Genomic DNA, 22,176 nt, shown 5'->3' on the forward strand with positions numbered 1-22,176 from the left:
AATAGTGATATAATTTTCCTTTTACAAAGCGTTGTTTTTTTTAGCAATAAGTGTGTCACTTTGTAATACGTGACCTTGTCTGTAAAATCCAGGCTTAAATCTCATAATCAAATTTTTAGATTAGGAGCATCAAAGTGTATTAATCATTGATTTCACATTGATTTTAATCTCTGACATGACCTTACTCAGTATTCAAGATATCGAGGTTATATTTGGACAGAATGTTATTTACATTATGTAGGATAATTTTATGTAGAAAACTAAAAAAAGATTTTGTTGTCTTAATTTGATCTTTGCTATTTTTACAGCTATTCCAACCTAGGTTTTAGCAAATGAGGGCAATTATGTACCAATATGTACAATAATGTGCATTTGATCTTAATTTGAAATCATTTAAATAATATATTCTATTGTTTTATTATTTAAAGCCTATAACATGAAAAATACATGTGCAGTGCCTTTGAAAGTAAAATATTCTCTATATTTTGATATGGTTGGACATTTTGTTATTTATTTAAATAACAAATATACTTGCGTGTGTGGCATGTTATGATTTTGAAAATGGTGTAGTTTATAACTTATTTTCAGCAACAAACATCTGTTTTTTAGTCATGCAGTGCCAGTGCTGTTTTTACGTTTGTTAGTGACGTTGCATGGAAATGAGATATGGCTTCAAAAGTTTACTTTTTCAGTACAGAGATGAGGCAAGGTAGTAATCTGTACAGTCATGGGAAATATTCTCAATTGCTAAACGCGTTACTAAACCAATATTACATCAAACTAAAGTAGACACATCCTAAACTTGATCTGTAATAAAGAGATTTGCTTATTATTACTCAATGAAATTGGCTAATTACATCAGGATTTTTAGGATTCAGCTAAGTCACCTATTGTGGTTTAGTAAAAAGCTTTACTTAACAGTGATAATGAGATATTAATTTTAGGTAAAAAAAAACTTTACATATCCACAACAAACTGTTATTTACTGTACATTAACCTAATTATAATTAAAGATGATTTAAACAAACAACATTATACAATAAGCAATACTTTTGAAGATTTTTCTGCAGTCATTGAAAATGTATTTAATGGCTTTTACAGGCCAACATTTGTACAACATTTCTCTCTTGTGGGTTGGCATTCAAAGTGAGTCTTTTAGATTAATGGCCACAAATCCCTCCCAACAGCACTATGTTCCAACTGTAGGCCATCAAAATGACTCACAGTCTTGTGCCTCTGCTGGCAATTATTTAAACATTTATAAACAAAATCCTCAAAATAAGAAGTGTATTTTTTTTTAACCTTTTTTACATCCAAAAATGTGCTAACATATTTACTGTGGGGTAGATTCAAGGGCAATTTCCCAGACAGTGTTTAGATTAATCCAGGACTATGTCTTGGTTATATTAGGATATTTAGGTAGTTTTACATACTAGAAACATAAAAGATGTGCATTCTGAGACAAAACAATGGCATTGATATTTGTTAAGATGTGTCAATAGAAGATGTTTTTAAATCAAGACAGCTCAAACATGCATTTTAGTCTGGGACTAGGATAAACCCTGTCCGGGAAACTGCCCCAAACTCAAATTGTATAAAAGAAATGAAAAATAATGTAAAGAGCAAGCTATATTTGCAATCAATATTAATAATATGAGGAGAAACTGTCTATAACATGTCTATAAAATATGACTTAAAAAGTGACACAACTTGGCTCACAGTAGAGGTAACTGTTTCAAATCAAACTTAACTTATTTTTATCTGCAGTTTTTTGATGTGAACATTTTATAAACATCACAATAAAGAATCATTAAGAAGTATTTATGGGTGAAAATGTATCTGCGAGTATCCAAAGATCAACACCAAATCCCAAAACAAATGGTTTTATTTCTTCAAGACAAAAAGTGAACACGAAAACAAACAAAACTAAAAACTTTGTACATATATCATAAGATTTGTGTGTTAGTGTTTGTGTGTTAGAGCAAGATCGAGGCGTCCAGTATAGAGAAGGGGTCCGTACAGTTGTCTTGACGGTTACTGTACGCAGTCTCTATCACAGTAAACCCAGTCCAGTTACAGAAGCTGCCTTTAGTGGATCCCTGCAGTGGGGCTTACGTAGGGCCAATGGCCTTTTATTATAGCACCTTTCTTTATGTACTTTAGGAGAGATTGACAGCCGTGAGGTTGAAGGGCTTGTCTAGTAGAGTAAACTCTACCGGGGGTACCACAGGGGTACAGTTTAGGGTTCAGTGCGTTCAGTATAAAGAGGGCCCCAGTGAGGGGCCAGAAAGACTTTTTACTGGCTCTTGTTTTTGCATGACAGACAGCAGGCCTTTCTGTAGTACCAATGAGTGCACAACTTCACCCGCAGGACAAGGGCGCAGTTAGCCGTCACTTTATCCTGACATGCATCCTCAGCTGATGAATAAGAAAATGAATTCAGACATAAACATAAAATACTGAATATACAGCGGTAGAAATGTTGAGTAAACATTTCAGTTTTGTTTTATTCTGTTAACGGCACAGAAATTCTCACACTTAAGGGCAATTCTTAGTATAGATGTTCCCACTAAATCTCTAATAGAGAACTGCTGTCCAAAAACACAAAACTGGCTGGCAAATGAACAACACGCATGATGCGCTTGCCCTACAAAGTTAAAAACAACAAAGCATTAATCTGGTCTAAATTTCACAGGAATTAGCCTGTGCTGTGCCAAGATAGATGCGCATGTGCTTTTAATTGAGCCGTTCGTTTCAACACACACTTCTTGCTGCGTTTCATTAAAAGTACAGCGCAAACGACTTAAAAACTGGCATGATCAAATAACAGCCAAGCCAGGATGCATCCTAAAGCAAATACAAATGTAGGTTAAAGCTTTTAAATCTATACTCAAAGCACATCTTGTTGAAATCTACTATGTGTATACAAGCTTTACACAGCCTCAAGCCAAACCTCAGTATGCATCTGTTAATACTCATCTGCAGTACTGCGGTTTGCCAAAACACTTGTGTACCTGGTGCTTCAGTGGTGCACGGCAGCACCTCACAGCTCTGCCTGGCTTCGGGTCTCAATGTGGAGTCACAGCTATGGCCCAACTCCTCTCCTTGATAGCACTTTACCTCTCGGACCCTCACTCCAATCCCACACGTTTTACTGCACTGCAGGACACACAGATACACACAAGTGTGAGCATCAAACAAATAAAGCAAGTATAATTTGATCAAACTATATTCACAGACCCCTAAAGACAACGAATGTTTGATATAAATAGTCTTAGTATATACAGGCTGTGTAGGGTTTCTAGGGTTACATAAAATTTTTATGGTCTTAAGCAATTGAAAGTAATCCCAGTGGGAACATTCACATGAACAAATCCCAGAATCTACAAATGACAATAAAACCCTTGCAATCTTTCATGAACCAAATGTGTAACATATGTGTCATAATGTGTCATATCCATAATCTTAACCTGTGACCAGGACGTGGTGAACCACTTGGAACAGGGTCTCTCAAAGCAGGCCGCACTGTCCGCAGGTTTGAGGGACCTGTCACACATCGGCTCTAGAAACTCTTTAAACACACCACCCTCCAGTCCCGCGCACACAACCTGCCGCGTCTTCACCCCACGCCCACATGTTGCGTTACACTGTTGGAGAAAACAACAATACGGTTAAAGTTTTTTTTAGCAGATAGGTGGATGAAGAATCATTTGTGCAGCAAAAGGGGGTCACCTGTGCCCACTCTTGCTCCACCCAGTGGGCGGGGCAGTTTTTGTCTCCACATGGATGCACAGCGAGCGGCTTGAGCTCTGGATCACATTGAGAATCAGAGATCACCTTCCCATTGCTGTTCTTACACACCACATAACGCCTCATCCGACCTTCCCCACACAGCCCCGAGCACTTTAAGAAGAAGAACGGGTGATAAATCATATTATTATTTTTATTAGACAAGTTTATTCATCACATGAATAAAAAGAAAGACAGTTAAATATAGGAATGAACAAATCTGAACTTAACCAAGATAAAGAAGGTGAAGAAAATAAATATACAATATAACAAATTAATAAATGAGTCAAAACACAATACTGGTGTTGGCCTGTTGGTAACATATTCCTTATAAGTTTTAAAAACCCACCGGTCCCCATTCAGAAACGGTCCATTGGCGATCACACGGCACACCCTCGCACTCTCTCTGGCTAACTGGTCTGGTGGAGTTGTTACAGAGCCTGGCATCCATAGAGCAGCGCACCTCACGACTCCTCACCCCACGACCACCGCACCTCGCTGAACACTATCAGAACAAAACACATTACATTACCAGTCATGATTTCATGCTGGCATGGCTGTTATTTTTATCAAATTAAGTTAAAATGTGTCATTTCTGCACCACTAGCAGTACCAAACAGTACCAAAATATGTGACCCTGCCTTTGAAAACCCAGCTAAAGTCATTTTTTGTGATTTAATGTTTTCTATATAAATAATATATACTAGTAATATCAAGTATAACACAGATATCTTTAAAGGGACATTCCACTTTTTTTGAAAATATGCTCATTTTCCAGCTCCCCTAGAGTTAAACATCTGATTTTTCGGATCGGATATTTTTCCTATATAAAATTTGACTTTGCTGTAGTTACATCGTGTACTAAGACCGACGGAAATGAATAATTTCTAGGCAGATATGGTTAGGAACTATACTCTCACTCTGGCGTAATAATCAAGGACTTTGCTGCCGTAACATGGCTGCAGGAGGTGCAATGATATTACGCAGCAGCCGTAAATAGTCCCCTTAGTAACTTTGAATGGCAGGGGACTATTTTCAGGCACTGCGTTATATCAATACGCCTACTGCAGTCATGTTACAGCAGCAAAGTCCTTGATTATTACGCCAGAATGAGAGTATAGTTCCTAACCATATCTGACTAGAAACTTTTCATTTCCGTCGGTCTTAGTACACGATGTAACTACAGAAGAGTCAAGTTTTAAATAGGAAAAATATCCAAACTATTTGGTTCTTTTTTTAGCGTGATGCTAATGGTCTAATCAGATTCAATGGATTATGCTAAGCTATGCTTAAAGTGGTACCGCCAGACCCGGAGATTAGCTGAATGGATTCCAAAAAGGTAAAAACTCTAGGGGACCTGGAAAATGAGTATATTTTCAAAAAAAGTGGAGTGTCCCTTTTATAATGACTAAGGCCAAAGATTGAAATCAATGATTAAAATCAAATTTTGATGCTCCTAATCTCTTAACAGGGTCACATATTCGCCCCATCTGCTCCCACCTTATTGGTTGAGCCAACATTGTATAATTGACCAATCATGCAGTTCAACCAAAAGACTGCAATTCCGCTTGATGTTAAAGGTGGGGCATGAAATACATCCTTCATGTTTAATAAGTGATCAAAAGTACAGCAGTATAGCATAATAATAGTATAAATGTATCCATTTCTATTTCGCAAATAAATCAGCATCTATATTACAATTGCAAATATATGTAGCATAGCTACAGACATACACAGATAACATTCAATTCACATGCACGGGTTCAAGTAAATGCTTCACAAGCTGACCTCAGACCAGTCTGAAATCTCCCACTGAGGGCCACAGCTTTTGCTCTTGCAGGCTTTTCGAGTCATGGGTTTGTGTAGCTCGGCAGCCTGGCAAACTTCATCATACACAGAGCTGTCAAATCCCGGTGCCAGCATCTTCCAACAGCGCACGGTGCGAAACTGAAACCCCTCCCCACACGTCCGAGAACACTCACTCCACCGGCTGGTTTCCCACCTGTGGCAGTATTCACCAAACAGGGTAACAATTATTTTTGACATTCCATTGATAATAAATCATTCTCCAACTACGCCTCAACTAACTCTTATGAGAGAATATACTGTTAGGGGTAGGTTTAGGGTCAGAGAGAGTTAGGCCTAGTAGAAAAAGTTGACAGTAAAGTTGCTAAGTTTATTATAATCAGTAGACTATACACTGTAGTACAGCATAGTCAATATTCCCATAAAGTATTAGCAGATATAAAGCATGACTGGTAGGTGACAAAAAAGGTTCAAAGTTATTATTAATAATGCCTAAAATTGAAATCTACTCTAGCTGTTGCATGTTCCTGAATACCACTGCAAATAACTTTGGGATGAAATGGGCAGGTGTACTGGTGGGTCCAAAAATAGTGGACTTAAAAATGTTTTGCTTGAAAATTTCTCACAAAGTGAAATGATTACGCTTTTATAGGTCTACCAAGCATTAGGGCTGTGCAAAAATATCGATACAGCTAACTATCATGATAAGCATGTGTTACGATGCATGTGTTAAACAGTGGCGATTTCCCAAACAGGATTTAGATTAATCCATGACTAGGCCATAGTTATTTTAGGACATTTAAGTAGTTTTTACAAAAAAACCTTACACAAATCTATACTGGTGTGCATTTTGAGACAAAACAATGGCACTGATATGTTAAAATAATATGTCAGTGCAAGGTGCTTTAAAATTAAAGCAGCTCAAACATGCATTTTAGTCTGGGGCTCGGATAAGCCCTCTCCGGGATACCGCCCCATCGTATCTAAAAAATGTAGTTACACTTTGGTCTCATCCACTGTATAGGTTGTTTTCCTTTGTTTTTATAAACTGACTGATCAGTTAAAATAACTGTGAATATCTCTTTAGGCATGGTGTACTACAAGCAGATCTTTAAGCTATGACATGGACAGCTTAACATTTCTAATAATGTTTCTCTTACAATAAAGCACTAGTAAGCAGTGTCAGTATCAGACCTGGGCGGGCACTCTTTCCCTGTGCAAAATTCATGTGTGGGTTCTGGTCTGGTCAAAGAGTCACAGTAGCTCTCATCCACCTCAGTCCCATCATACTTTACACATAAGGCATAAGATGTGCTTATACCTGCAGAAACAGAGCATAACGTCAAGTTTGCACAATATATATATACAACTGAAACCTGCATAAGTCTGTTATGCTGTGTATGTTGTGCTGGTAGTCGCACCTGTGGTGCATGTGGAGCTGCAGGGTGCGTACGCTGATACCTTCCATCTGTACATGTCGGCCGTGCTGATGTCATGATCCAAAGATTCCACCTCAAACTCATTACTATTAGAGTAAGATTAAAGAGAGGGAGGGAGGGAACAGGTAAGAAAATAAGGAGCAAGATTAAAAATGTTTACTTAAGAAGCTACCCAAATATCAAAATTATTTTGCAGACGAACACATTTGGAATTATTTTGACACATGTCCTTGCTCTTTCAAGCTTTATAATGGGTGAAAACAGGGATCAGGGAACAACTTCTGACTTTAAAGGCATAGTTAAAAATGAAAAATCTATTTATGACCCAAAAATTTAAATTCTGAACACGAAGAAAGATATTTTGAGAAATGTTTGTAATCAAACTATTCGTGAGCCCCATTCACTTTCATAGTACTTTTTTACTACTATGGAAGTGAATGGGGCTCATGAATGGTTTGATTACAAACATTCCTCAAAATGTCTTCCTTCGTGTTCATCAACATAGAATCATTTTCTTAATTATGCCCTTAATATGATAGAATTTTCATTTTTGGGTGAACTATTTATTTTTATTTTATTTCTTTATTTATCAAGGACAATGCACAGACAAACATTAATCTCAGACAGAGAAAAGATGCTCTGCACAAGATTTAGCTACTAGCTAATTTCCATCTGTAGTCCCATCCCTTTAAACCAGGGGTGGGCATTCCTGGTTCTGGAGGGCCACTGTCCTGCAAAGTTTAGGTCCAACCCTAATCAAACACATCTGAAAAATCTATTCAAAGGCTGCACGATGACTTGGAAATGGCATTCAGGTGTGTGTGATAAGAGTTGGAGCTAAACTTAGCAGGACAGTGGCCCTCCAGGACCAGGAATGCCCACCCATGCTTTAAACCCCCCAAAAAGTGCATTCATCGTTCACATAAGTCATCAACACGGCTCCAATGGGTTTCTTCTGCAGATAATCAATGCGATTTTATAAGAAAAATATCCATATTTCAAACGTAATAACAAGCTTCCAGTTACGATGCCACCTTGGACTCACGCGATTCCCGAGCGTCGCTTTGGATAATAGTGTCAGATAAATGTAAATGTGTATCTTGGATTGCTTGAGGGTAAGTAAATCATGGGGTAATTTTGATATTTGGCTGGAGGATCCGTTTAATTGGTCTATAACAGGATCAGCACAAAATTCTGTTTCTACGAATTACAGCGGAGCATTTGAATCCCCACATAAGAAATGTTTCACCTCTTTATCATAATTTCATGTTAACCTGACCTCTGGGAATTTTGCGGGCGAATGCTTTGGAACTAAAAGTTGCAAATCTTGTTCTATCCTAACAAGCACATCTGTGGAATGGATGTAGTAAAATTTTGAAAGATTGGTGCACGTTTCCATCCATAATAACCCAGGCTAGACTGTGGCAATAAATATGTCAGAACATTCTCAATTTTGTCTTATGCCCTCCCTCTGACCTCTCGCTGTGGGGTGCCTGCACTGGCTCCACCTGGTGGAGCTGGAGAAGGATGGACCGGTTTGTTGAGTCGTTAGTCCTGGGCTCAGAATACGGCTCGAATATAGGCTCCCCTTCCGAATCGTGCATGTCCAGACTGCCTGGGAAGATCTCCAGGGTCAGGCTGTTATCCAGAGAGGAGCTGGAATTCAGCTTGAGTATGGAACACCCTGAGAGTGCTGAACCTTCTTTACAGGGCTGTCTGGAGCCTGAGGGCCAAGCCACCCCATCGTAAAAGAGACTCTTCAGAACTGGTGTAGAGGTGTTATTGGAGTCACTGGAACTAGACGAATCACCATCAATCAAGTTGGAGTCAGAACCTGAACAACATTAAGCATATTCAAAATCAATGAATCAACTGGTCCATGATGTGTATTGTTTTTTTCTAATGGATAAGATTTTTGGGAACATACAGTACTGTGCAAAAGTCTGTTTTAGAGGTTTTAATGGCCATCCATATTTATTTTTCAATCTATTTTATAAAGATACAAACAGAATATACAGGAAATATGTAAAAAAAGACATTTTCAGTACTAAATGTCTTCTTTAGGCATCATCAGTGTTAAGTGTGACCTCTCTTGGCACTAAACACATCTTGACGTTTTTGAGCATAATGAAGTAAAAAGACTAATTTCTTTAAAATTAGGATTTAATTTTATTCAGGTTTAAGAGATCCTGCAGATTCCTGCTATTGCTCAAGGGGAAGGGGAGTTTACCCTAAAAACTTAACATATCAGTTTACATTTTTATACAGTTTTTAATAATATAAACACATTTCTTGTATTTTCTGGATGAATTCTATTAAAGAGACTGAGAAACAATTATATATGATCACTATAACATTGCAAAAACAACAGATCTATTTCTGGCATGGTGGCCTGAGACTTTTGCACAATACTGTATATGTCAATTTAAAGGGACACTCCACTTTTTTTGAAAATATGCTCATTTTCCAGCTCCCCTAGAGTTAAAAATTTGATTCTTACCGTTTTAGAATCCATTCAGCTGATCTCCGGGTCTGCCGCTAGCACTTTTAGCATAGCTTAGCATAACTCATTGAATCTGATTAGACCATTAGCATTGCGCTAAAACCAAAAAGTTTCGATAATTCTCCTATTTAAAACTGTAACATGGCTGAAGCAGGCGCAATGATATTACATAGTGCCCAAAAATAGTTACCAAGGGGACTATTTTCAGGCAGTGCGTAATATCACTACGCCTGCTGCAGTCATGTTACAGCATCAAAGTCCTTGATTATTACGCCAGAATGGTGGTATATTTCCTAGACATATCAGCCTAGAAAATCGCAACTACTTTTAATTTTCCGTCGGTCTTAGTACACGATGTAACTACAGAAGAGTCGAGTTTTAAATAGAAAAAATATCCAAACTCTTTGGTTATTTTTTAGCGCGATGCTAATGGTCTAATCAGATTCAATGGATTGTGCTAAGCTATGCTAAAAGTGGTACCGCCAGACCCGGAGATCAGCTGATGGGTTCCAAAACTGTAAAAACTAAATCTTTAACTCTAGGGGAGCTGGAAAATGAGCCTATTTTCAAAAAAAAGTGGAGTGTCCCTTTAATGTAATATGGTTTGAAAAGCCTATACAAATAATCACTATATTTATGCATTGGCAGACGCTTTTATCCAAAGCAATAGACTTCAATAGTTTTGAAGTCAATGGTGCCCCTGATCGCTTTGTTACAAACATCTTCCTTTCTGTTTAGCAGAACAAAGTCATTTAAACAGGTCTGTAACAACCTGGGGGTGAGTTAATAATTTTTCGGTGAACTATCCATTTAAGTAAATCAACCACTTAAATGATGATATGAAAGGTCACATCAAATCCCAGTAGTTTAGTTTAAGACTCAAAACACAAAAGCTGAATATCATTTAACAGCAAGAGCTGTTTATCAACACCATCAGGTAACAAAAGTAGAAATCTTAAATTTCTAAAACTGGATCATGTTTGCTTCACTTCGATTTTTGTTTATTTAGTATCACAATCAGAATCATGGCACAATATTCCCAAAAAAGATGTATAATCAATAGCAGCAGTTTACATTTACTAACAGACCCGAGTGCAGTTCCCAAATGTGCTACCAATTTCACAAGACAGCTTTCACCCAAAAAAAAAAACACCCAAACATTAGGGTCGACTGAATATAAGTCTTCACCGAAACCTTAACTATGAAATGAAATCCAGTCAAATTAATACTACTTACCAAAACTACCTTGTGCCTCAAGATGGTGCATTTCATCATCTAGCTCATTCTGAAGGACCTCACTGGCAGGTCTAAATAATACCAGACCAGGCAGCTCACTGAGGTTTACAGAGGCCTGGAGCTCCCACAACAGCTCCTCGGGGCCCACACGCAGCTCCACGTTTTCTTGAGGAGCCATGGGAGCGCTCTGGTTCCCCTTCTTTTCATACTGCTTACGACCTTCTATTTCATTATGAGCGATGGACAGCTCTGAGGAGGACGTGTTAACTTTCTTCCCTTCTGGTGAAGTGTCTTTGGAAGTCATGGACATCAGGTTGCTTATCTGAGGCTGCTCAGGGGTTGAGGCTATGGGAGGTGCTGTTCTTGGCTCTGGAGATCGAGGAACCGTGTACTCGTATGTGATGTGAGGCATCTTTCCGTTGAGGTTGTAATACTTCAAATAAAGAAAACAGCCTGTCATGCATTCGAAATAGACATAACTTACAAAAGCAGTCCAAAATTAACACTCATGAAGGGCCAAAAGCAAATATACATTGGCTTTGGCGAACAGAGGGGTTACTCGCCAGTTGGCCGGTAAGAAAAAAACTGCAACATAAATGAGCAAAAATAACAATAGGCTAATCCTTGCTGATGTAAGCTGATTTAAATCAAAGACATGCTAACAATTTATCTGCAGTAACAACTTTTGTCTTTAAGGGACTTCATGTGGTCACACGTATATAAAAGATTCAACATTGCACCACATTGAAAACACACTTTCAGGTTTTTGTGACAGCTACAGTTTCACTGTGTCACAAATTTGACCTTGCATGTAAAATCCCCCAAAAAGTGTCATAATGTAATTACAAGATAACAAGTAGGGCTGTGATGGATGACAAAACTCACGGTTTGGATCACATTACGGTTTTTGAGGCACGGATCGGATCAAATTTCGGATCAGCAAAAAAAAGAGGTAGGAAAAATCGAATAATAAATAAAGAAATTACAAACATTTATAAAAAAAGAACAAAGTTACATTAACAAAGCACATTAAGTAAGGTCTAAATTAGCATTAGGTACAGAAATCAAATTAAATGAACAATAACACTGTCTTTATTGTACGAATTAAATATTATTATTATTATTATTATAGAGCCACAGAAGTGATTTTTTCTTTGTCTTGGGTTGTTTGATTAACATTAATGACACAGACTTAAAGGAACACGCCCACATTTTGGGAATTTAGCTTATTCACTGTATCCCCCAGAGTTAGATAAATTCATAAATACTTTTCTCACCTCTGTGCGTGCTATAACTCTGTCTGACGCAACCCCCGCTAGCTTAGCTTAGCACAAAGACTGGAAGTGAATGGCTCCAGCTAGCATAATGCTCCCAATAAGTGACAACATAACAATAACATTTTCCTATTTATATCTTGTGATTTGTATAGTCACACCGTGTACAAATAATTATTATTATCATTATTATTATAGAATAAGTTAAAAGTAATAGCACAAAGCAAATTGTTTTTGCACAATGAACCCACAGACAGTAGCCAACTATTTTACAAACCAGGTCACTGTTTGTCAAAAATGTAAACTGATTCAATATCAAGGCGAATGGTACCGTCATGAGTTACCTCAAGCACCCCTCTTTTGTTACTGGGGTGATAGAGCGCGTTCGTGACAACATAATAATTATTAACATTACATAGAGCCCGGGAACAACTGCAATAGTAGTGACCACCCTGTTCACGTTATAGTGTCAGTAACATTACATTACATCTAGCTAATGGCACTGTTACAGTAAACTAGTCATCTAAAAACATAACGGAACACTTACTGTAGCCGCAGGTGATCCATTTTGTCCTGTTTGTACGATCGATGTGATGGCTGTATCCTTCAGCACGTTTCATTGTCCGTGTGGCAAATTCCGTTTTTTGAAAATAGTCGTAATACATTAACTATCTTAACTATCGCTAACTCTGTTACTCAAACTCTGAGCAAACTCTCTGCTCCTCACCACGGGGCTTCTCACTCAGGTAGCAGCACTGCTTCGCCTGAGAATATAGTTCCCAGTATTATACTAATAAAAGATGTCTGTGTCTCATATGACCTTGTTATTTGTACACGATGTGACTGTACAAATCACAACATATAAGTAGGAAAATGTAGGTATATTTTTTACTTAATTGGGAGCAGTATGCTAGCTGGAGCCATTCACTTCCAGTCTTTGTGCTAAGCTAAGCTAGCGGGGGCTGCGTCAGACAGAGTTACAGCATGCACGGAGATGAGAAAGGTATGTATGGACTAGGCTTGTTGCGATAGTCGGTGAAACGGTGATTACCGGTGCTTCAGCCTCTCACCGGTTAGATCACTTGCCCACCGCGACACCGTCTTTCACCGTCGTTTTGATATTTTCTTGTAATTAAATCATTTAGTTTCGTTAGAGAGAGCAAACACTTACAACTGTATGTGTCTGCTGTCTGAATCTAGCGGAGCTGAACGCGCGTCATCACAGAGCAGCGGCTGCGGGTGTCAGATTTCATTAATTCCTCAGACTGCGGCAAGCAGACGATGGCAGAAGCCGCGTGCTTACTCGTTTTTGTTATAAGATGCATATATGATGTTTAATGTAGGCGAGATCGTTTTGTTGTTGTGTTTTTCATTAAGAATAATAATAAACCCATAATTCAAGCAGCGCTTTATGGAGAAATAGCCGGTTGCTCTGCTTGGGACTGGTGGGTTTCTGTCAGAAGTACCTGCGCACATTGACTCAAGCACTTAAACCAGCAGTTGCACTCGCATTTACACGCAAATTCATACGCGATTTAACGCAGCGTACGCAAGCGCTGGATTTAAACAACAGTTGCATCTAATTCAAAAGTGAAAGTAAAATGCGCACTTCTGTCCATTTATAAGCCCCTCCCACCCGGTGAAACCGGTAACACCGGGTTTGTCACGCGCTGATTAACCGGTGGGAAAATTCTGTCACCGCAACAACCCTAGTATGGACTTATCTAACTCTGCGGGATACAGTGAATAAGCTAAAGTCCCAAAATGTGGGCGTGTTCCTTTAAGTAGGTTAATTGAGGTTACTGTCTCTTTAAGACCAAATAAGCACAGACTTTTCTGAGTCTACAATTTGTAGACTCTACACTTGAGACATAAACAAATGTTTTTATTAGAAAAAGAATACTGTGAGATCATTTTGTGTGTACGTGCCCTCTCAATAACAGAAATATTTTATGTTGGCTTACTCTCCGTATATGCACTATCGAGGGCACTTAAACGCTTGCAAACACACAGGCGGAGGGCAAATTCCAAACGGCACTTCCGGAAGAAGATGCAGCATAAACAGTGGCTTCACATAAAAACGTTACGTTTTTTTTATTGCTCTATTCAGCAAATGTGTGTTAATGGACTACAGTATCAGACACAGTATCGCAACTCTCTATATAGTTTACACATGAGGAGTTCTGATCTTTGAAGGGATGATTACGACTGACGGGAGCTGGACCGGACACATTTAAATCACATTTAAATATTGTTTTAAATCACTTGAATGTTAACATTTGCAAGCCTTAGAAACACAGGCAAATGATAACCTTTCCCTACTTAAATTTGCATATTAATCTGCGAATCACATGCGAGCCGAACTGCGGATCCGTACGGATCGCGGATCAACTGCGATCCGTCACAGCACTAATAACAAGCTTTAAAGTTTGATTTCAACCATTCATTTTACTATGATTTTAATCTTTGACATGACCTTACTTAGTCAGTGTTAAAGATATCAAGGTTATATTAACACAGAATGTTCTTTACATTATGTAGGATGATTTTATTTAAAGGGGACATGTGCTATAATTGGGTCCCCAGTGCCTTTATGAACCTAGAAACGTGAAAAAGTAAACAATTGTGGTAAAACTTCTCTGCAAGAATGTGAAAAAGCAGGTAATTGAAATTTGACTCCCCTTGTGATGTCAGATAAATTATCTACATGATATTTTGAGCTAGAACTTCACATACATACTCTGGGGACACCGAATGTTTATTTTAAATCTTAAAAAAAATCTTGTGAAATGTCCCCTTCAAAAAACTCTAAATCACAAAAAATTACTTTCAGCAGGTTTTCACAGGCAGTGTCACAAATATCCAAGAAAATTTACATAATATCACACTGCAGTAATAAAGTCACTACTTACAGTATGTTGCACATATATATATATATATATATATTTTACTGTATTATCAAACAAAACATAAAAAACGTGGTTAATGGTGCTTCTAGTACATACCTATATACCTACCATGACATTCAGGGCCTGCTGGGTGGGACCCTGAGCCATGATGTACTCAAAGCCATCAGAGAAGAGGTTAGCTGGCCTCCTGTACTTAAACACTGTGCCAGCGACATGAAAGTTCTGTGGATTGTCGATCACACTGTTCCCATTAAAGAAGAAGTGACCGGCTTCATCAGAGAGCGCTAGACAGAATGAAAAAACACATTTGTTTCCACATTCTTTCTTTTTACCTGAATCATGACAAACCTACCAAGGAAACTCTTACCCAAGATATTTTCAGTCTTGCGTCGCTCTATGATTTGAATATCTGTGGCACTAGCTGGTATATTGGTTATGAACACATAACCTAAAGACAAATTGAAATAATTACAATTATTTGCATACTCATATTACACATCTCTAAGGAGTCAGATGAGACTTCACTAACCTATAAAATACATAATATAATCTGCTGGAATATATGATTTTCACAACCCTGAATAATAATATAAGGTATACCTAACTGTGTGATCCCTTTCCGGTAAGATCCTGAGACTCGATAACACGAACCTCCGTTTCCCCCACAGACTCCGCATTTGTCTATGGTTTTACTGGAGTACAATTTCCCATCACACCCCACTACCTGCATCCGAAACAAAAGAAGACAATCTGCACTAAACATGATACAATAAATGATCATTTTTGACACAAATAACAAACAACATCTCTATAACACTAGGGGGCGGTTTCCAGGACAGGGATTAAGACTGATCCTAGACTAAAATAAATGTCAGAGCTGTCCAAACTTTAAACAACTTGCACTGATATATCTTAAAATACATCAGTGCCCTTTGTTTTGCCTCAAAAAGCACACAAGTCATGTATTTAGTAAGGCATGTTTGTTAAAACTAATTATATTTCCTAATTAAACTAAGTCCAGGGTTCCCACTCCTTAGTTAACTTCAAATTCAAGGACCTTTCAAGGACTTTCCAGGTCCAATACGCTCAAATTCAAGGACTAAATGTGGACACATTTCAAGTGAGAGCAAGATTACATCGTGTTACCTTTTAAGATACATGTTCCCTTTCAAAGGAACTTGCGCTGTGTCACTGCGGTGACACTTTGGGGACGCCTCCAGTGGAAAGTGCGTCTGAATGTGTATTTCAAATTCAACCAATGGTGAGGCTTAACGACAAAGACAGGGTGAAGTGGGAGCCAGGAAGTATATCGCTATGTAAAATATTGCCAATGACGGCGTTACAGGGACGCAGGAAGTATGGCAAGGGAGACGCAGCGTCTCGTTCCTTTCTCAGGGAACAACAGTTACACATGTAACCTGAGACGTTTGCATGTGTCAAACACAACTATGCAAAAAAGCATGAAATGAATCAACATTCAAATACAGAAGATATATAAGCATTTAAAGCGAACAGTTTAGCACATATAGAATTTTTATGATATTATCGTACACTACACAGGGAATAATATGGATTTTTTTTTAAGTTTTTGCATAAATTAGATTCAAGCACTTTCAATGACTTGTATCTCTATATATGTATATTTTCCAAAAACTTCCCAAGGCCTTGAATTTTTCCCCCGGATTCACAAACTTTCAAGGATTCAAGGACCCGCGGGAACCCTGTAAGTCCTAGTCCTGGTTTAGGCTAATCCCTGTCCGGGAAACCACCCCTGGGTCTCAATCACCAAATACTCCTTAGGCATACCTGACACTGGCCTTCAATGCAGACACCCTGGTAGATGCCATCCCTGCAGAAAGTCCCATCGTGAGCAGGCACCAACAGTTGCCTTTCTCCAGTTGTTGTGGTGCACTGGAGGTCACATGGCTTATTGGATATGCTAATGTAATCATCTGAACAGGAGATGACATCAGCAAAACAACATTACAATCTAAGCTTTACAGTTCCTCTACAGATAAAATGGCATTGAGAGTTCACTTTTAACATTGGGGGGATAGACTGTGGAAATAATTTATAGAGTTTGGCAAAAGTCTAGGACACTGAAATACACAAACACAAAGAATAAGAAGGACAGCACATTAACCAATAACATGAAAGCGATAAAAAACACAGGCAAGCTGAAAGAAGTGGAAAATGAGAACACTGATAGACTTTTTTACCCGGATAAAGTGGAACCCATTCATAGTACTTCCTGCCGAAGGCTTTGGCATTGAATTGAGAGCACTGGTGCTGTTTGAAGCTGATTCTGCTGTTTGGGCATGGCTAGGCAAACATCCAGACAACAATAAAGACACAGCTTGTGAGCCAGGCAGCAGGTCAAACAGCCTGCAGATATTAGAGCTTAAAGCCAACATGTGTAAGAATGCATAGCTATGCCAGTTGGCTTGGACGTAGCAGTCCATCCAGTAACATGAATGTGATATTGCAGTCGCATTATTATCAGTAATTAATTCATTATAAGCGAAGATTTATTGATAAAAATCACATACATCAGTCGTACCTGGTTCGTACACAGCTGATACTTCCTGGATGATCCAATGCAGAAGGAACTATTGATGTTTTGGGTAGATGTCAGTCTGAAAACAGGTATGAAAGCATTTGGTTTTAATCAAGCTGTATCTTACTGTACAGTGTAGTACTGTATGCTTACAATTTGTCACTTTTTTGTTATAGTAAAACTATTCATAGGTTATCTATGTGCAAGCCCATCTAAATTGATCTCTCTCATTACTTAACATTATTAGTCACTCATGAAATGATCTCTGCTTGACTGCTATCACACAAAACATGACTGTAAATGCAACTATGTGTAGTCAGTATCTACAATATGCATTGCAGATGTTGAATATTTGGTTTTCTTCAGGGTTTTGTGGTTCCATTCCTCTAAACCCCTCGTTACATTATTGTTCTCATCTTTCTAGCTTTCTCTGAACCCTCCCCCATGCACACACCTTTCGCTGCCTCCACCATACTGAGAAGTGCTAATGGGAGCCAGCTGGACTGGCTCAGCTTGGGTCCTTATCACCAGTGGAATCTTCCCGAAATGTTTGACCATTTGCTCTTGAAAGCCATTTTATAAATTTGTTTGTCATTCGGAGAGCAATTCCCAGTGGATTGATGTACATTCCACATGACACTCCTAAGTCTGTAGAAGATATTGGTATGGTGGCAATCTCCAGCCTTATGTTCTAGTAAAGCCTTATCAATGGATTATCTATAATTAACTACTTTATGAATGATATCATTGGTATGGTTCATTTTCCATAGCAGATCATCCATGATTAAATAGATTGCTTAGGAAAGTTTAAAGTATATTTCCACTTCATAAACAGCTACGTTGGTTTGAATGGTCGTAGAAAATAAATTTAGAAAGCACTGAGAGCAAAATTCAGTGAAGCAATTATATGTGTAAAATACAGTTAGTAAAAATGAAATACTAAACACCTTTAGGAGACACAATAAATGCATTAAGCTTAATATCTGGTGTGAAAAGTGGGTTCAAACCAGGCAGGGTCAAACTGACAGCATTAACCCCCAAAGTGTAAAACCAGGACTGTCACTTTACCTCTGCTGCAGACAGTGACGCTCCTGAGAGCGCACTCCCCCTCCGCAGGTACGGGAACAGGTGGACCAGCTACTCCATTCGCCCCACCATTGAGCTACCTCGTCTGGCTGCCTCTGGATATCCTCTCTCCCCTCACTGCTGTCCTGGCAAAGACAGAGACGCAGTGCTTCACTGCTGCACACTTACATGATAACATGGGAAATCTGTAAACAACACCAATTACTGTGAGACAAGAGCACTTTTTGTGCAAGACTTTGTGGGTTAATGTTGTTATTACTTTCAATGGATCAATAGTGAAATGTTGTTGTTATTATTTTGGATCTCTGAAGCGTTGCTTTTCACTCATTTTAGTGTTTTAGCATCGACCCATTGCTTCAAAACAGGTCACTGAAAAAAGACAATTTAAAGTCTCTAAAATAACTGCATGAAAAGAATTTACTGTTGTGTCACAATAATATTTGGTAAATAACATCTGGACCTTAAAAAAGACATAACAGATAAATGGGAAAGACAGAGAGGGAAGAAACTAGGAGTGCAGAATAAAGATGAATTAAAACAGGATAGTAGGAGAGCAAAGGCACTCTGGCTAAAATTCAAAACCCAGACCATGTCCGGCAATGAATTTTCAAAACAGACTCTTTTTGAGTTGGTGCCACCCTTTTTCGCGGGGTGGTTTTAGGAAAGAGATGGAGACAGAGGTGGATGGAGCCCCCCTAACAGCCCAGCCAGATGAAAGGCCAGCGACTGTAGGCAAATTAAGCAGACTCCTGTTGTCTAGACAGCAGGTTAATCGCTCCTCTTCAAGCTTTGCATCAGTGAACTTTAACAGAACACAGGCATGGCTCCATGGAAAGTCTGAAGCTCTCAAAGAGAAGAGCTGCCCAGCATGGTTGATCTCAAACCGGCTTTAATGGTCAACGTTTGGATTTAGGTACAAGGAGGCGGATTTACACAAAGGGCATTTATTTTTTTCCTAGAGCTCTGTGCACCCATTGACCCATCCTGAATGGAGCACTGTTCAGTTTAGAAATTGACATTTGGAAGGTTATGGTAAATTTAAGCATAAAATCCACGTGTCTGCAAGTGACATAATAACACAGGCGTGTCTTTTTTCACTATAAAGTATCTTTAGAAACATAAATACAGTAGAGTGTGAAATAGTAGTACGGGGGATTGGCAGCCCCCCTCTACAAACCCAAACATATTTGCTAAAGCCACTCCAGAGCCCCCCGCCCCAAACGCAGGGGATCTTAAGCTTGTCCAAACAAGAGTCTGCATGCCCATATGTTTTTTATCCGAATGCCCTCTAGATGTGTACATACTAAACAATGGACTTTTCCCCACTTTCCAATGTAGTCCTCAACTGGAGACCCCCAAGGGACACCACGTGGACCCTTACAAGTTTCCAAATGTCACTGCAGTTGAGTTTAGTCTGCTGGTGCATGAACATGTTCCTTGTAAAAAGGCACTCATTAACACATCAAAGTCAGTATAAAATCTCTCTTTTTTTAATAAAACAATGACGCTATTTCTCTTAAAACCCTATGAATGACTACAACGCCCATAAATGGACCAAACAATTGAGTTAACTAACAGCGATGCTCTATTTATGGACACTCGTAGTAGATATTTACGATAGCAGTAAAACCAATTGATTTACCTTGAATCAACTCTTTATTCACAGAAACAATGCAAAGGAAGCAACACATAAAAACACTCCACGTTTTTATTGTGCTGACGAGATATCAAAACGTGAAAACGTAAACTTCGGTCAAAAAACGTAACAATAATATGCAGCCTGGGAATTTGAAGACATGAAGACTTACGATGTACTCAGATCAAAAACTAGAGATTTAAAAATTGCATAAAAAGACACTGTGCACATGGATGTTGTCCAACCCGTGTTTTTTGGCGTCTTAAGTGTGATGTTACGCCCGCCACAGATCTGTTGTCGCTTCCATTGCAACCGGCATTTGTAACAGAGCGCTTATTCAAAGCAGGGTTAGTAACGTTAGATCAAGGCTGCAACTTCAGGGAAACTGTATCTTTAAAAAAGTGTGTTTCACGTGTGTTCCTATGCAAAAAGTAAATGCGATTTACCTTAACACTTGCACCTGCTGCTGTATTTATAATCCATAGGAGTAGGACAATGCAGTGTAGTAAAATATGTCCGAATCTCGCAGTCCATAGACAGTACATGGCTCATTTGAGAACAAGAAGACCTCGCCCCCCTGATCTTCACCAGAGACTAAAGAGAGAGAGGGGCTTGCACTTTGAGGTCTTTGGTGAACAAACCCTTGATGCATTAATGGCTTTACAACCTGCTGGAGGAAAAGAAAAGGGGGCTGGTCGGACCGACTGTGATTGACCTTGTAAATTTCAAAGTGTGCAGCATCCATCTCCCTACTGGGATGAATACATAGGAAATGAGCTTATGTTAGTTTGAGTGAGCTACAAGAATACTCAAAAACATATACTTTTGTATTATACTCACATTCTTCTACCAGTTTTCTGGCTGTATATTACATAAAATGCATGCTCTTGCTTTAAACATAACTTCAGCCACATACAAAATAATAAATATTGTCTGCACGTTAGGCTTATTATATCATACTAAATCTTAACAGACTTTGGGTCATTTGCATGTTTTCGTAGTAGAAGAAATTGCTATCTAAATCTAACCAAAAGTTAAAATAAAAAAACACATCTCATTTAATTTAATAATCTTAATAAAATTTTAAGAAATCCAAAATTAAACCAATTTAGTGTATACTTCAGGTGTAAATGATGTTACTTGAGAATTACTGATAGTGCTATAAAACTTGTCGGTTGCATGTTGTAAACAGGTTTTTATTATGTACATGAATATATAAGGCTGAATATATCATACAAATTATGTATAATGCCAATGTATAATTGTACTACACTCTCAGAAAAAAGGTACAAAAGTTGTCACTGGGATGGTACATTTTAAAAAGATCCTAATATGTACAGTACCATTTTGGTACAGCTATACCTTTGAGTTACCAGTACTTCTAAGGTACCAATGTGTCCCTTTGAGGTACCAATTTTAGGTATTTTTCAAGGTAATGCCCCAGTGACAACTTTTGTAACTTCTTTTTTCCTGGTAGTGTACAATCTACAACAAAAAGACAGTCCGCTTGTGATTTCTTTACCTATAAGCTTATTTTAAACATCCAAGAACACAGGGTTTAGTATTCTGATTTCTGCTTTGCTTTGTGATGAAACTTTATTATTATTATTATTAACTAATAAATATAGGGCTGTCAAAAAATACGATGAATCACGATTAACAAATAAAAAATAAAAGTTTGTTTTGCAAAATATATTTGTGTTTAATGTGTGTAATTATTGTGTGTGTGTATACATGTATACACTGTACATGTATAAATGTAAGAACATTTGTTTTATTTATTTATTTATATATAATATAAAACATATTCAAATCTAAATAAATATAAATATATACATGTAAATGTTTCTTAAATACATACATGCATGTGTGCATTTATGCATACAGAATAATTATACACAATGCACACACATATATTATGCAAAAACAAACGTTTATTTT

At 38.1% G+C, this 22,176-nt stretch overlaps 1 protein-coding gene across 1 annotated transcript; it reads right to left on the minus strand.

Moving 5' to 3' along the window:
• Positions 1 to 1,867: 1,867 nt before the first annotated feature.
• Positions 1,868 to 20,814, minus strand: LOC135764277 (ADAMTS-like protein 2). Its single transcript, XM_065275385.1, has 18 exons — positions 20,682 to 20,814; positions 18,582 to 18,724; positions 17,517 to 17,592; positions 17,176 to 17,278; positions 16,763 to 16,908; positions 15,557 to 15,680; positions 15,324 to 15,404; positions 15,065 to 15,240; positions 10,774 to 11,206; positions 8,511 to 8,868; positions 7,017 to 7,120; positions 6,790 to 6,916; positions 5,578 to 5,791; positions 4,139 to 4,294; positions 3,733 to 3,903; positions 3,471 to 3,647; positions 3,015 to 3,159; positions 1,868 to 2,418 (listed from the first exon to the last, which is right to left on the minus strand). Exons 1-18 carry the CDS (start codon positions 20,778 to 20,780, stop codon positions 2,297 to 2,299), a joined length of 2,955 nt encoding a protein of 984 aa, XP_065131457.1. The 5' UTR covers positions 20,781 to 20,814; the 3' UTR covers positions 1,868 to 2,296.
• Positions 20,815 to 22,176: the final 1,362 nt, after the last annotated feature.

This window comes from Paramisgurnus dabryanus, chromosome 6 (genome assembly GCF_030506205.2).
Source record: "Paramisgurnus dabryanus chromosome 6, PD_genome_1.1, whole genome shotgun sequence".
Taxonomy (NCBI): Eukaryota; Metazoa; Chordata; class Actinopteri; order Cypriniformes; family Cobitidae; genus Paramisgurnus; species Paramisgurnus dabryanus.